Genomic DNA, 14,327 nt, shown 5'->3' on the forward strand with positions numbered 1-14,327 from the left:
AGTCTTTTCCACCAAATGAAACAGTCAATTTAAATCACAAGCCCTAGAAATTTAGAAAAGCTAGATTTTTTTCGACAGCACTGAATACAAAGTTATGAAGAAGCAGCAGATTAAAAGAAGAGAATTAGTTATCTGTCGATACTGAAATCTCTAACATGAAGTCGATATATTATCACAGTAGAACAGGAAAGAAGCCACAGAAATTAAATAACTACCATTCTTCTTAACATTGTTCCACTCGGATGATCTCCATGTATTGGGTTTCTAAATGAGTTACTACAGTAGTGCTTTGTTTAACATCTACACAAATGATCAACCACTACCTGAAGGAACACAGAGCTTCATCTATGCAGATGATTGTGCTATCACCGCCCAAGCTCGCTGCTTTGAAACTGTTGAAGAGAATCTGTCCAAAGCATTGAGAGAACCGTCAGCTTACTACAGGGAAAACCAGTTGAGACCAAATCCTGGAAAAACACAGACTTACGCTTTCCATCTTAAAAACTGACAGGCAGCTAGAGCCCTCAAAATCACCTGGGAAGAAACATCACTAGAACACTGTATGTATCCCAAATACCTAGGGGTCACCCTTGACCGTGCATTAACATACAAGAGGCACTGCCTAAATACCAAGCAAAAAGTGGCAGCCAGGAACAATATCATCAGAAAGCTAACAGGCACAACGTGGGGAGCACACGCCAACACTGAGAACCTCTTCCCTTGCGTTGTGTTACTCTGCCGGAGAATACGCAAGCCCAGTGTGGTTCAATTCTTGCCATGCCAAAACAGTAGATGTTGCTCTTAATGATACATGTCGTATCATCACCGCGTGCCTGAAGCCTACTCCTCTGGATAAACTGTACAGCCTCGCGGGAATTGCACCCCCTGACATCCACCGGGAGGTAGCAGCAAAAAGCGAGAAGGAAAAATCAGAAACTTCTGCAGCTCACCCCCTATATGGCTATCAGCCAGCAAACCCATGACTAAAATCCAGAAAGAGCTTCCTCAGATCTACCAAGGCTCTAGTTGGGGCACCACAGCAATGCCGAATCAAACTATGGCATGCAAGGCTTACCAGTACTGTGGGATGGATTACACCAAGCAAAAGACTACCACTCAGCTACACAGAGAGTTGGAGTACATGGAGATCCCTCAACAGAATACGCTCGGGTGTCACGAAATGTAAGAGCAATCTGACCAAATGGGGTTTCCTAGAGGAGCCGCCACTCTGCGGGTGTGGAGCAACGCAGACGACCTTCCGCCTGCTCCAGTGTACCCAATGTCCAGCAACATGCACAACAGAAGACCTGCTACATGCAACGCCAAATGCAATAGAGGTCGCTAACTTCTGGGCGGCAAAAGTGTAAATAATTATCTTGTAAATGTATCTACAAACAACATGTAAATATTGTACATTATTTTATATATTGTAAATGCTTCTGACACGAATAAATAAATAAATAAATAAATACTACAGTAGTTACACACATTGGACTCAGTAATTATCAGTTACCTCCATTTATCATCAGCATTCATTTCTTACATTGCTGATAATGTCCTTAATCTTAATTGTACAGGTCCAAGCAATTATTTTGTACATAAGGCATCTGGGATAGAGTTTTCATGTATCTCCTTAGCTTTTGTACCTGCAACTACTTCTTTATTACTTTCAAATTTTCTCATTACTTTTGTAGTGACGTTAAGTTGTGAAATGACAAATGAAATTAAACTTGATTCTATACATGAAATTTTGCTTGTAGGTTTGATTACAGTTCATGGCAAAAATCTGCATATAACATTTGTACAGTCTGCAGATTTCTGAGTTCTGCTTGATTCGAGCCCATTTCCGTGTTTAATACAGTTGTCCCTTTGCTCCTAAACATGTTAATTTTCACTGTAGAGGGGCCATCGTTATGTTGAGGTTGTTAAGACTGTTTGTCAGTACACAAAAATATGTCGGTTGCATTTCTTTGCAGCACCTGTTTGCCTTACAAGCCATGCGACTGTGTGTGCTCAGTTGTGTCTCACGTGATGTTTCCCTCTGATTGCAGGCAATGCCGAGCCTCCGCCAATACGCGTGGGTACGTCTCTCGCAGTCGACTTCCTCTTTTTGGCAAGAGAGAGAGGCTGGCGAAGACTGTTCTGTTGTGCTGCTTTCCTATTGCTACCTTTCCCTGTGTACTAAAGGCACGTGCTGTTTTCCTTTACTCTATCCAGTATACCTATGCCGCTTCCCGCTCCTCACCTTTCGCTTTAACGTCGCTATTTCGGTCCTCGTAATCTGTTTGTGCACCTAAAAAAGTGGAAGTGCTTTTCCTTTATGTTAGGTGTATGTTTACTAGTAATACACCATCTCCAGTCACAGTATTTTATCCTCTGAGTTGCAGCTTGGAAATGCTGAAGACTTAAACAGAAAAATAAAATATTGTTACTGAAAATATCTCTGACCTAGAAGCTACAGTCAGGGGCAGCAATGATGAGCTGTCTGTTAATAACTGCTTTACCTTTGTTGATGTGTGTAACACTAACTCTCCTTTAGTGCTAAATATTGAAAGGAGCGAATGTAGCAACTACTGCATTGTCGAGGTGTTCAGTGGTCAATAGGCGTGTAAGCAAGATTCAAATGTTGCAAAGGTTTTGCATTATGCCCTTCATCAAAACTAACAAAATATATGTAAAGGTGCACTGCTACATTCTAACACTGAAAGAGGGAGATTGTTCACATTGTACTATAAAATTTAGATTTTACTCCTTTCAGTTAGTGGAAATCAGAAATTAATCTGCCCCACCCCCCTTACCTTTATTGTGAATGCAGCAACAGTGTAACACTTCTTTTCTTATCATGTAATATTTGGTGCAAGCCTATAATACAGAACAATTTCTACTTTTCTTCAGTAAGTGTACCGACACTTTTTCGACGTATTCTTCACAACCATTACACCAATGTTTATATAATTCTTACTTCAGTCATCATATTGAAGTCAAGAACACCAACAAGTTTAGAATTCAGGCCCAGAATATACAGTTCTGAATGACTTATCAACTCATTTAATTTACATGGATTATAGTCATTGTTATGTTTGTCTTCATTTATTCTTGGGAAGATATGTTGCTCCAGAATATACTGAAGTGACAAAAGTTACGGCATAGCGATATGCGTATATATAGGTGGAGGTAGTTTTGTGTATACCGGGAATAAAAGGGCAATGCATTGGTGGAGCTATCATTTGTACTCAGGTGATTCTTGTGAAAAGGTTTCCAACTTGATTACGGCAACATGACATGTATTAAGACTTTGATCACAGAATGGTACTTGGAGCTAGACGCATGGGACATTCCATTTCTGAAATTGTTAAAGATTTCAATATTGCGAGATCCGCAGTGTCTAGACTGTGCCGAGAATAACAAACTTCTGAGAGCAGCAGTGTTCGTGTAGAGTTCTCAGTGCTAATACACGAGTGACACTGTGCGAAATGACTGTGGAAATCAATGTGGGACATACCGTGAAGGTACCCATTCCGACAGTGCAGTGAAATGTGGTGTAAATGGGCTATGACAGTAAACATCTTACATGAGTACCGTTGGTAATAGCACGACATCACCTGCAATGCCAGTCCGGGGCTCACGATGGTGTCTATTGGACCCTAGGCGGCTCAAAAACGGTGGCCCGGCCAAACAAGTCTAGGTTTCGGTCGGTAAGAGCTGACAGTAGGGTTTGAGTGTGGCGCAGACCCCAGGAAGCCGTGGACCCAAGTTGTCAACAAGGCACTCTGTAATCTGGTTGTGGCTCCATAATGATACGGGATGTGTTTACATGAAATGGGCTGGGTCCTGTGGATGTTCAGTTACGTGGAGATCATTTGCAGCCATTCGTGGATGTCATATTTCCAAACAGTGTATTTTTTAAGAATGACAGTGCACCACATCTCCTGGGCACAGTTGTTCACAATTTGTTTATAGAACATTCTGGACAATTTGAGTGAATGGTTCGGCCACACAGATCACTCGACACGAATCCCATAGAATATTTACGGGTCATAATTGAGAGGTCAATTTGTGCGCAAAAATCCTGTACCGAAACACTTTCGCAGTTACGGATGGCAGTAGAGGCAACGTGGCACAATATTTCTGCAGAAGACTTCTGACGACTCATCGAGTCTGCGCCGTGTCGAGCTGCTGCAGTACGCTCGGAAAAAGGTGGTCCGCGACAATATTGGTAGGTACCCCGTGGCTTTTGTCACTTCAGTGTGTGGCGAGACAATGTCCTGGTGTAGTGCTTATCTCTAATGCACACACGCATAACAGGTTGTCTGTTGTTTGCCCTTGTGAACTGATCAATCTGTTAGTGAAAACTGTCAGAATTGTTCATTAGTTTCTGAGATCGTCTGAAACCCACAAACAGAAAAACGTTTTGGAGGACTTTAATTTATGATATCCGTGCGCTATCTGAGCAAAGGTATTGGGACACTTGTATGTAATGTGAAGTTGACCACTACATGTCACAAGAGATGGACCTGCCAGTATATAAGAAGACGGCGAGTATTGTGTTGTCAGTAGAGAAGTAGTGACGGCAGAGTACGCCTGTCAGGAGAGTTCCCTGGCGTCACACGTTGACGAGTTTTCGGATGTCACCTGAGCAAGACATTCGTCAGGGACCCTTCCAAAACTCCACAAGTCACAATCAGTGAAGTGGATCTGTGAAGGAATAGCCACAACTAAATTGAGACCAGGCAGACCTCCTCTACTGACCATTTAACACAGTACTGTGGAGTAAATCCATGTGCATCAGAAATAACAATGTTGGCAGCGAGACTGCCAATCGTAGATAAAATGCTGTGTCTGTGATTAAAACAAAGCAAGTACGGATTATGCAGTTGATTATTATGGACAACATCCTTTGGAATCCCAGGCCATGAAGACTCATAACAATAATTTGTCAGAGAGCACAAGCGTGAAAGGAGAGATTAAAACTGTGTGCCAGGCCGAGACTCGAACTCTGGACCTTTGCCTTTTGTGGGCAAGTGTTCTACTGCAAAGGCAAAGGTCCCGAGTTCGCTCCGACGCACAGTTTTGATCTGCCAGGAAGTTTCATATGAGCACACACTCTGCTGCAGAGTGAAAGTCATATCCAGTGAAATGAGGGATTTTTCATAATCTGTCGAGCTGGATACCCGCGTCTCGGTTGAGCAGGTAGCCTGCTAATTGTATTTCTATGGGCTCCTTGACCACTGAATCGCTGTAGGATGAGGCTTTGACCAGTATCTCGACCTAACTGTGATACGTGAATGACCAGTGGAAATATGACACTTGGCCACTGCTTATCTGCTGGGCTGTAGAAGGCAGGTATATCATGTGTTCGGTGCAGTGTTCTTGTAGAGTGTGTATCGTATGTATTATTTACCTTTTACTACATCTGACACTTTGCTTACAGACAGTGTTATTTCTGATGCATACACATTTACCCCACTGTATTGTGCCAAGTGATTTAAATTCTGCCAGCGATTAACCTTGATGATGGCTATATGCTAATCAATCAAAATGTCAGGACAAGAAAAGTATTAACATTGGACAGACGTATGCCCGAAACCCTTCATTAGTTTCTTCACGTGATTTACAACTGTTTTTGTAATTAATGAAAAGGCCACTTCAGTGCTCTGTTAAACTTTATGAATCCAATAACATTTCTGGCTTTTTTATTAAACCATACATTTATTAAGCCGTACATTTGATAGCTGTATGAATGTATATAATTAGAGTTGGAGAAAATGAGACTGACTTATGTTTACGTACAGATACCATAATACTTTGTCCAAAATTTGAGTCTGGTAAATTTAAAGTATTGGTCGTCTACTGGTATTGTGAGAATGTGGTCAGTGGTCATCTCAAGACTGTAATTCATTACATTATAATTATCCTTTGGGTTATGAAGATTTATGTTTTGATGTATTTGAATTTGCACATTGTATAAGTAAAAGGCTAAAAATTGTTTTTTAATAAAAGTGCAACATGGTTTCAGTGGACAGGGCATCCAAATTAAGTGCAAAATTACACTCTTAGTGTACAAAAGATGAAGTACATGTACTGTAGGTGTTGTTGGTATAGCTTGGTTGTTAGCATAGCTTGGACATGTTGTGGACTCTTACAGAGTGTATTTTCAAACATCTGGATCCAGTTAACAAATTTACAGAGTAATTTTAAAGAAGTTATCAATAACTTGATGACAGATGTATAAGAAAATGGTACTTTTAAGTGTACATTGCTCATTGACCTTACGTACTTCTGGATGTTTTTGGTGGGAGTAAATTTCTATTTCTTCAAAAATGTGTATAAAGTATCCTTTATTCGTTGTATGAAGGATTACTAGTTTTTTCTGATATCGTGCATTGTGTGATTCTCTCATATGAAGCGAGTAGCGAAGGATGATTTATTTCATGAGTTTTTTTTGTTATGTGTGTTCTTTGTAACACTCTTTAAAGTTCCTTCCTATTTATCCAACATTCAGAGCAGTAAATTTTATAGATGCTACTGTTTTGTGTAAATTTTCTATTATGTCAGTATTATGAAAAAGATAGTTACTCACTGTGTAACGAAGAAGCTGTGTTGCAGCAAGAACAGCAAAAAGGCTGCCAAACAAGTTAGCTTTCAGCCAAAAGACCAAAAGACACCACACACATTCGTGCAAATGCAAAACACACACACACACACACACACACACACACACACACACACACATCCTATGGCTACTGAAGCCAGGCTCTTGTATTATATCAATGTCACATATGAAAAGATATAATAGGGAACATTGAGATTTATATGTGATGAATTAAACTATGTTCTTCAAAAAGGACATGACTTATGGATTTGCAGGAGACTGGATCATAGAATGGAAATGACACAAAGTGTTATGTACACCAGGAGTATAATTCTACACCTGACTTTGATGCCCCCAGATGCAACCATGTTGCACTTTTTAGTAAAAACCATTTTAGTACAACATGCAAGTTCAAATATGTAAAAATATAATTTATTATAAACCAAAAGAATATTTATATTGTAATGAATTACCCAGTCTTGAGACAACTGTATTCTCATGATACCTTTAGAAAAGCAAGGTTTGAAACCTACCAGGCTTGCACTTAAGTCTTTTGTACATTACATGTCTGCTGTAAGTTTCATAGTCTTATCTGTATATAAAAATGTAAGCATCTGTCATGTGTATGACAGTTTCAGATCCACTTGAGAATGGCATAACAGAAAAGCTGAAATTCTACAGAGCAAGTAGAACAGGTTTTTCATCAATTCCCAGTGTTTCTTATGTGCCTATAGACTACCCAAAGTCCAGTTCTGTGATGAGTTGTTGTTACCTTTACTGTGTCCCAGTATTTATACTTCTCTTCATGCAGATGCACTAATATTGTTGTGTGTGGAATTAAATAACTTGTCTCATCTCAGCTACGAGCAGTGTGTAGACATATATGACCAACTCCTTTCTGTTTTCTTACATCACCTTCAACCTGCCTCCTCTTCTTCCTTATTATTTTAGGACAGTATGTAGACAGCTACTCCATTCATATTTCATGGACAAGTTTTGTCACTCACCCATCACATCTTGGTCTCAGTCCCATCATATTGTAGCTGAGATGCTGCCACAACTGTTTTCTCTGTAGGCTTGTACAAAATATCTCTAGTATATTTATAGAGTTTCTGCATCTCACTTGAAATTGTGTTCCTCTGGACATGGAATTTGTTGCCTCCTGAAAGAGCTTTACTAATGTATCAGTCATTCGTGTGACTTGGGCATTCTTAATATTTCTTAAATAGATAAACTTGTAGAAAACTGTTTCACATCTGATAGTGCACAAAGGGATATGTGCACAAAGAGATGACTTATTTTGCAGTGCATAAAACACTCATAACTTTCTCACCTTCAAATATTTTCAGGCAACTTTTGAGTTTACCGCAGCACGACTGGCGTGTTATTCCTGTACCAAGGCTCACCTGTCATTTTTGTTTACAAGTTGGCATTAAGACTACTGGTCTTTTGACAGTGCTGAATGCTGAAGTTGAAGTTAGGAGGGACCACTTATCTTACAAAACATTTGAATACAGTAATGGAATCAAAGAACTAGCAAGGACGATAGTTTATTAACGACCAAAGGCAAATTTGTTACGGATGTTCTCGACAAAGATCTCACGGTAAAACATATGTACTGCGTATAACTGAAAAAATGAGAGAAGTGTCATCCGGACACACTACGCATTAACACTTATCTACTAGTGACAATATGTACGAAGACTATCTGATCAAAAGTATGCGGACACCTCAGTGTAATGTAGAAGTGACCACTAGATGTCACGAGAGGCAGGCCCTTTGGCATAAAAGGATGCAGAAAATATTGCATTGTCAATAGGGGAAACAGTAATGGTCGAGCAAAGCTCGACTAGTTTTAATTCCTCGGTGTCGAATGTCACGAATTCGCATGGTACCGATTCTGTGCAAATAATTGGAAGGGTAACTGTTTCTGAGTTTCAGTGCTAGTAGATGGTGTTCCGCACAAAGCTGCCGACCCTTCTGACAAATGCTGCATTCTCCCGAGTGGTGCAGGTACCTCCAAAGTACCGTGACTTTTTATTTTTATCTTTCGTCTAGAAATTTATTCAGGTTCGTGTGGACTAGTCAGTGTCTATAACACGAGTAACAAATCCCTAAGGAACATTGCAACCCTTATGAAGCCACCCGTGATCAGTGTCGGTGATGTGATTGTGAAGTGGAAATGAGGAGGCACAAGCACAGTTAAACAGAGACGAGGCAATTGTACATACTGACGGTCGGGGACCCTCTAGAATTGCTTAGGGTGGTCGTAAAAGGTTGCATGAAATTGGCAGAAGAAATCGCTTGTGAGTTCCGGAGTGCTACCGGTACTCCAGCTAGCACAGTGACACTGTACTTAGAGTGTTAAAAAGAATGCGATATGGTGGTCGAGCAGCTCCTCGTAAACCACTCATTTGTGTAGCTGGCAGTAAGGGACTCTCGTGGCGGTGCGAAGTGCAGTAGCCTGGACAATGGACGACTGGAAATGAGTGATTCGGAATGACAAATTGTGTTATAGCCTGTGGCCGTACGATGGAAGGGGTCGGTTTTGCTGAATGCCTGGAGAATGTTAATTGTTGTAGTGTGTAGTTCCTACAGTGAAGTAAAGACAGGGTGGTTTTGAAATCTGGAGACATTATTCGTGTTTAAGGTGTGATCGCATTATTGTACATAAGAAGTCATGAAATGCAGAAGAGTGTGAACACATTTTGCAGCATAATGTACTGCATACAGCAGAGGAAAAGCTTGAAGATGATGATTGTTGGTATCAGCATAACAATGCACCCTGTGATAGAAAAGCATCTGTGAGGCAACAGACTGGCTGTCCAGAGCTCTGACCTGAACCCAGCAGGCCGCCTTTCGGACGAGCTAGAACATTGAATTCATTCCAGACTGCAGTATCTAACATCACACTACGTTCTCTGGTTTCGGCTCTTGAAAAAGAATGGGCTGCTGTTCCATCACAGACATTTGGACACCTTATTGAAAGTCTCTCCTGGAGAGTTCAAGGTGTCATACAGACAAAGAGTGGACACACTCCATATAATGTCTACTAATACGTGGTGTGTCTAAAAAGTTCGGTGAATGCTATCAGACAACAAACAAAACAAAAGATACAAACAAATGGTCTTTATTGCCCTTCAAAATAGTCGCCACCTGCTACAACCCAATTTTGACAGTGTCTATAGAGCTTCTGGCAACTGTCAGCAAAGGCCTCCTGTGGAATTGATTGTAGAACGGCTGTCACACGATCTTTGGTAGCATTCACATCCGCATGACATTCACCTTTAATGACCGCCTTCAAGCGGGAAACGGGAAGAAGTCTGCAGGGGCCAGATCGGAGGAGTACGGTGGGTGTTCGAGAACAGCTACCATTTTCAGCACCAGAAATTGGGGCACACGGATTGCACAGTGTGCAGGGGCATTGTCGTGGAGCATCATCCATTTTCCAGTCCTGTGCAACTCTGTCTAAATCGGTTCAAAACTGACTGCTAAAATGCAGCATGAATGGTTTGATCTGCAGGAACAAATTCGGTGTGGATGATGCCGTTGTTATCGAAGAAGGTGATCGACAGTGTTTTCACCTTAGATTTTTGCAGGTTTTTATTGTTGACGGGGAAGACTGAACACCGTGACATCGATTGTCGTTTTGATTCCGGATCAAATTGATAGCACCAGGTCTCATGCCCATGACAATGGTCTTTAGAAGCAATGAATCCTGGTCACATGTGTAAATGAAGTCACCAACAGTTTCCATCCGTTTTGCTTTCTGCTGGTCTGTGAGCTCCTACGGCACAAACCGGGAGCGGATCTTCCGGTTATCCAAATCGCCACAGACAGTGGCGTGCACCGTGTCTTTGCTAAAGCCCAGTTCCTCTGTAATCGATCAGAAAATCCATCGCCTATCTCATGCTAGCATTTGTCGCACTTTCTCGATTTTTTCTGGGTTCTGCCTTTCGATGGCCGATCTGTACGTGGCTCATCCTCAGACCCACGACATGCACCTATCACACTATTGATTTGGACCAGAAACTTGTTCTTGTAAATTGGATTTTATTTTAGAGTTGGGTGGAAGGATTACAGTAGTGTCCTTGACAGTTGACTTAATAGTCCATTTCTCGTTAAGTATTTGTACTGAATTAAAGCTACCTAATTGTGAATGTTATGGAGCTCACCACTATGACTGGCAGGAAATCACAACATTACAAAATTGATCTGTGACATTTTTTGCCTTAAATATATTATAGGTTATATTCCATTTGTACTTTTCTTGCTGCTTCATTTGTCTAACTGGTGTGGAAGACCTATCAGAGGGGCAAAAAATTTTTTTCCATTGTAGTACAAGTGTTCAGTGGCTTATCAGGATCAAAACACTTGCCGTTCATTTATAAGATAAATTATAAACAATGTATTTTGTTCTTCAGTTCACTTGTATTGTAGGTATTTTGATGTCCTCTGTTGGCACATATAACTTACTTTTTCTTTGTGTGTGCGAGAGATGTGTGCTGAAAATTTGGCCTCTTGTTATTGTCACACAGTGCATATGATGCCAATTACTCATGGAAACTAGTAGCCAACAACTCTGCATTGTATCTTGACGAAAGAGTGGACAATACTCGTAAGAAATTTACAGTTAGCAACAATTGTGCTGCTTAAGAAACTTTACTGTTATATTCTAGAAATTTATTCGGCTTATCAGTCCACACCTGTAATTGGACACCACACGCAAATACACAAACACTTAAAGAATTGTGGAAAATTGCTTGATTGATGCTTGTTGTCAAATGAAAAATGTGCTGCTCCAGGATTAAGTAATGGCTCATGGGTTAATTTGTTGTGTTTCTGGTACTGCCACATGCTACTAAATAGTAGTTCCTTATGCATTGCTAGTAGGTACTGTCTTATCATATAAACTGCTTCGTCTTAAATTTTTATGTTCTTTTGTTTGAACCTAGCCCAATATCTAACATGGAATGTGTCAAAATAATGCTCTTGTGAGTTAGAACTTTCCTTTTCTGGCATCTTCAATTTACAGTACACTAGATAGATTCCTAACCATTCTCCAGTGGTCATTTGGCTGTTACAGATCACAAGCTTAAAAGAAAAATTATACATGTGTATGTGAGAGTGTGAATGTTTCATGTTACAGTATAATTGCAGGTAGTAAACCTTCTCCCCAACACTCCTCCATGATTGAGGTTTAAGGCTTTGTACCATTTTTACTTCAATATTTGTGATTATTTTAGCCACCTAATGCTGGAAAATTTTATTTCATTTTATAGTAAACTTTATTATTTGATGGAAACATTACTACAGATCGAGGTGGTTATTCTATATGCCTTACTCTGGTAGCTTAGTCTTGGCACTTTTCTCATGTTTTAAATGAAATAAAAATTCCCACTTTGTCTATTCCCATTATGTAAGACATGAGAATAGACGAAGTGGGAATTACATAACTAAGTAAAAAATTTTGTTAGACTACAAACTGGTTACATGCTAACCTGTTATAGTTAGCAAAATTTTGTTGTTATGTATTTCACTGATCTCCATTTCATAAATTACTAACACTTGACGTTTATTACTCCAGTGCCTGTGCGACTTCTTTATTGTGGCTGTGTAAGTGATTGTGGTGGGTGCAGTATTTTCTCTTAATGTTTGTACAACTAATTCAGTACTGTTGGCTGGAAAAATCTAGACTGAAGCTCTTACCCTAAAAAGAGTGGTAGAACAAATTGTCTCTGTTAGTCACAAATCCAATTCTGCACCTGGATTCGAGTGTTGTTTTGTATGTTTTTTTTATTTCATTTTTTAAATCTTAGTTATTTAATATTTGTAATGCTCAAAGAGATTGAGAGTGGGTTTTTAGCCACATAGTATTACAAGTAACGAAAGAAGTACAGGTAAACCTCTTAGTGTATAGTTGAGATGTTGAGTGAACAACAGGCACACGAACGAGATTTAAATCATTGCTTACTTCCTCATAGTGTTTCTGTCAGTCAGTTATTAGTGTACAATAAATTATTTAGTGTAGAACTGAAGGTGTGTGTAAGAGAATTAGGTGACTAACATATATCATTAGGAAAATTTGTTTGAAAACATTTTTAGACGTCAGTCTCCTGACGAGTTTTGCATCAACCTTTCCATTTCAGAGTAGAACTTGCACTCAGAGTCCATGGTTATTTGTTGGATATATTCCAACCTTTGTCTTCCCCCGAGTTTTACTCTCTACAGCTCTCTCTGGCATCTTGGAAGTTCTCCCCTAATGTAATAACAAATGACTTATTGCTTTCCTTGCTGATTCTGTGGGGAACTTCCTAATTCTTTATCCTTTTCATCCATCTAATTTTCAGCTTCTTTCTATAGTAAATCTCATACGCTTCAATTCTCCTCTTTCCCAGTTATTCACACTGCCCATGATTTGCTATTGTACAATGCTGCACTCCAAACATACATTCTAAGAAATATCTCCCTCCTATTATGGCCTTGTTTTGATAACTGTAGGCTTCTCTGCCCAGCTTTCTATGTCCTCCGTACTTCTTCCAATATGTCCACCTTGTCCCCAATTTTGATCTGAAGTTTATATCTAATATCATTTCTACTACTCCTTACTACTGGCAAGTACTTTATTTTGGGACGCAAAATCCTGAGTACTGCCAATAGACACATTCGTAAAATGAAACGAATGAATTTTGCCTCCCAAAATTAATTACTGGCCAGCAGTACTATCTCCTTGAGTTTATAAAAGTTCTTTTTTCAATTAAGTTTTCCTCTTGGTTATTGGCAGTATAATAAAATGAGAGTTAGTGAATTGTAAAGAGTTAGTTCCAATTGTCGACATTACAGCCCTCTTGGAAGAGAAGCGCTGCAAGTTACGACCATTACACAAGAGTTGTCTGTTACACACCCCTTTTGCCGTGTCAGAAACCTGCGTGTTTAAGTTATTTGCTGGTGAAAATATCACCTTCTGCAATTGTCCAGTAGTTTGTGATAATTATAGAGGTATAGGTGTCCATACAGGTATAGGTGTCCAGACAGGGTTGCAGTTACCATCACTCTACATCTCCCAAAGTCAATACAGGCCCACCTTCTCCAACTCAGAAGTTGACCCGATTGCCACCGCACGTGTTACAGAAGTCGCTGATCGACATGTACTCAGAGGTTCTGGACGAGCTGTGCGGCTATGACTCGAGCTACAACACGCAGGACCACCTGCCGCGCGTCGTCGTCGTAGGCGACCAGAGCTCGGGCAAGACGTCCGTGCTCGAGATGATTGCGCAGGCCCGCATCTTCCCCAGGTGAGCTGCTGCCTACAGTAAAGCAGTTGATGATGCAGCTAGCAGCACGTAAGGTAGCATTTGCTCTCACATTCAGAATGTGCACTCTGTTGCATTTGTGTGTTAGTCATCAATAAAATGTGCTCTGCTCAGAGTACATTATTTTTCTGTTAAAAGTCTAGACTGAAGTGCTGTGTTCAAACCATAAAACTACTCTCTTATGTTTCATCTGAGTTTGAGGGGAGACATCTTTTGAGAGTATAGTATTTTACGTCCCCAGGTTTTGTGTAATGAAATCCACCCAGAGTTCTGTTATATTTATATGAGATCTTACAACACTTCTGTCCGTTGCTGTTATAATCTAACCTCAAAGCTGGCGGCAGTTCGCATAAGGAAATTATTTTTATTCAAGCAGTTATAGTATAAAGAAGCAGAGCAGTGTTACCCTCTGAGAGGAATTT

General features: G+C 40.1%; 1 protein-coding gene across 4 annotated transcripts in view; it reads left to right on the top strand.

Annotated features, from left to right (window-relative positions):
• LOC126294968 (dynamin-like 120 kDa protein, mitochondrial) overlaps positions 1-14,327 on the top strand; it is a 190,238-nt gene that overhangs the window by 84,439 nt on the left and 91,472 nt on the right. For all 4 annotated transcript variants that reach the window (XM_049987195.1, XM_049987196.1, XM_049987198.1 and 1 more), the window contains one exon: positions 13,724-13,887. In XM_049987195.1, coding sequence (XP_049843152.1) covers positions 13,724-13,887 — 164 coding nt within the window. The remainder of the gene's footprint in view (positions 1-13,723; positions 13,888-14,327) is intronic.

The sequence above is a fragment of the Schistocerca gregaria genome, chromosome 11 (assembly GCF_023897955.1).
Source record: "Schistocerca gregaria isolate iqSchGreg1 chromosome 11, iqSchGreg1.2, whole genome shotgun sequence".
NCBI classification, from domain to species: domain Eukaryota; kingdom Metazoa; phylum Arthropoda; class Insecta; order Orthoptera; family Acrididae; genus Schistocerca; species Schistocerca gregaria.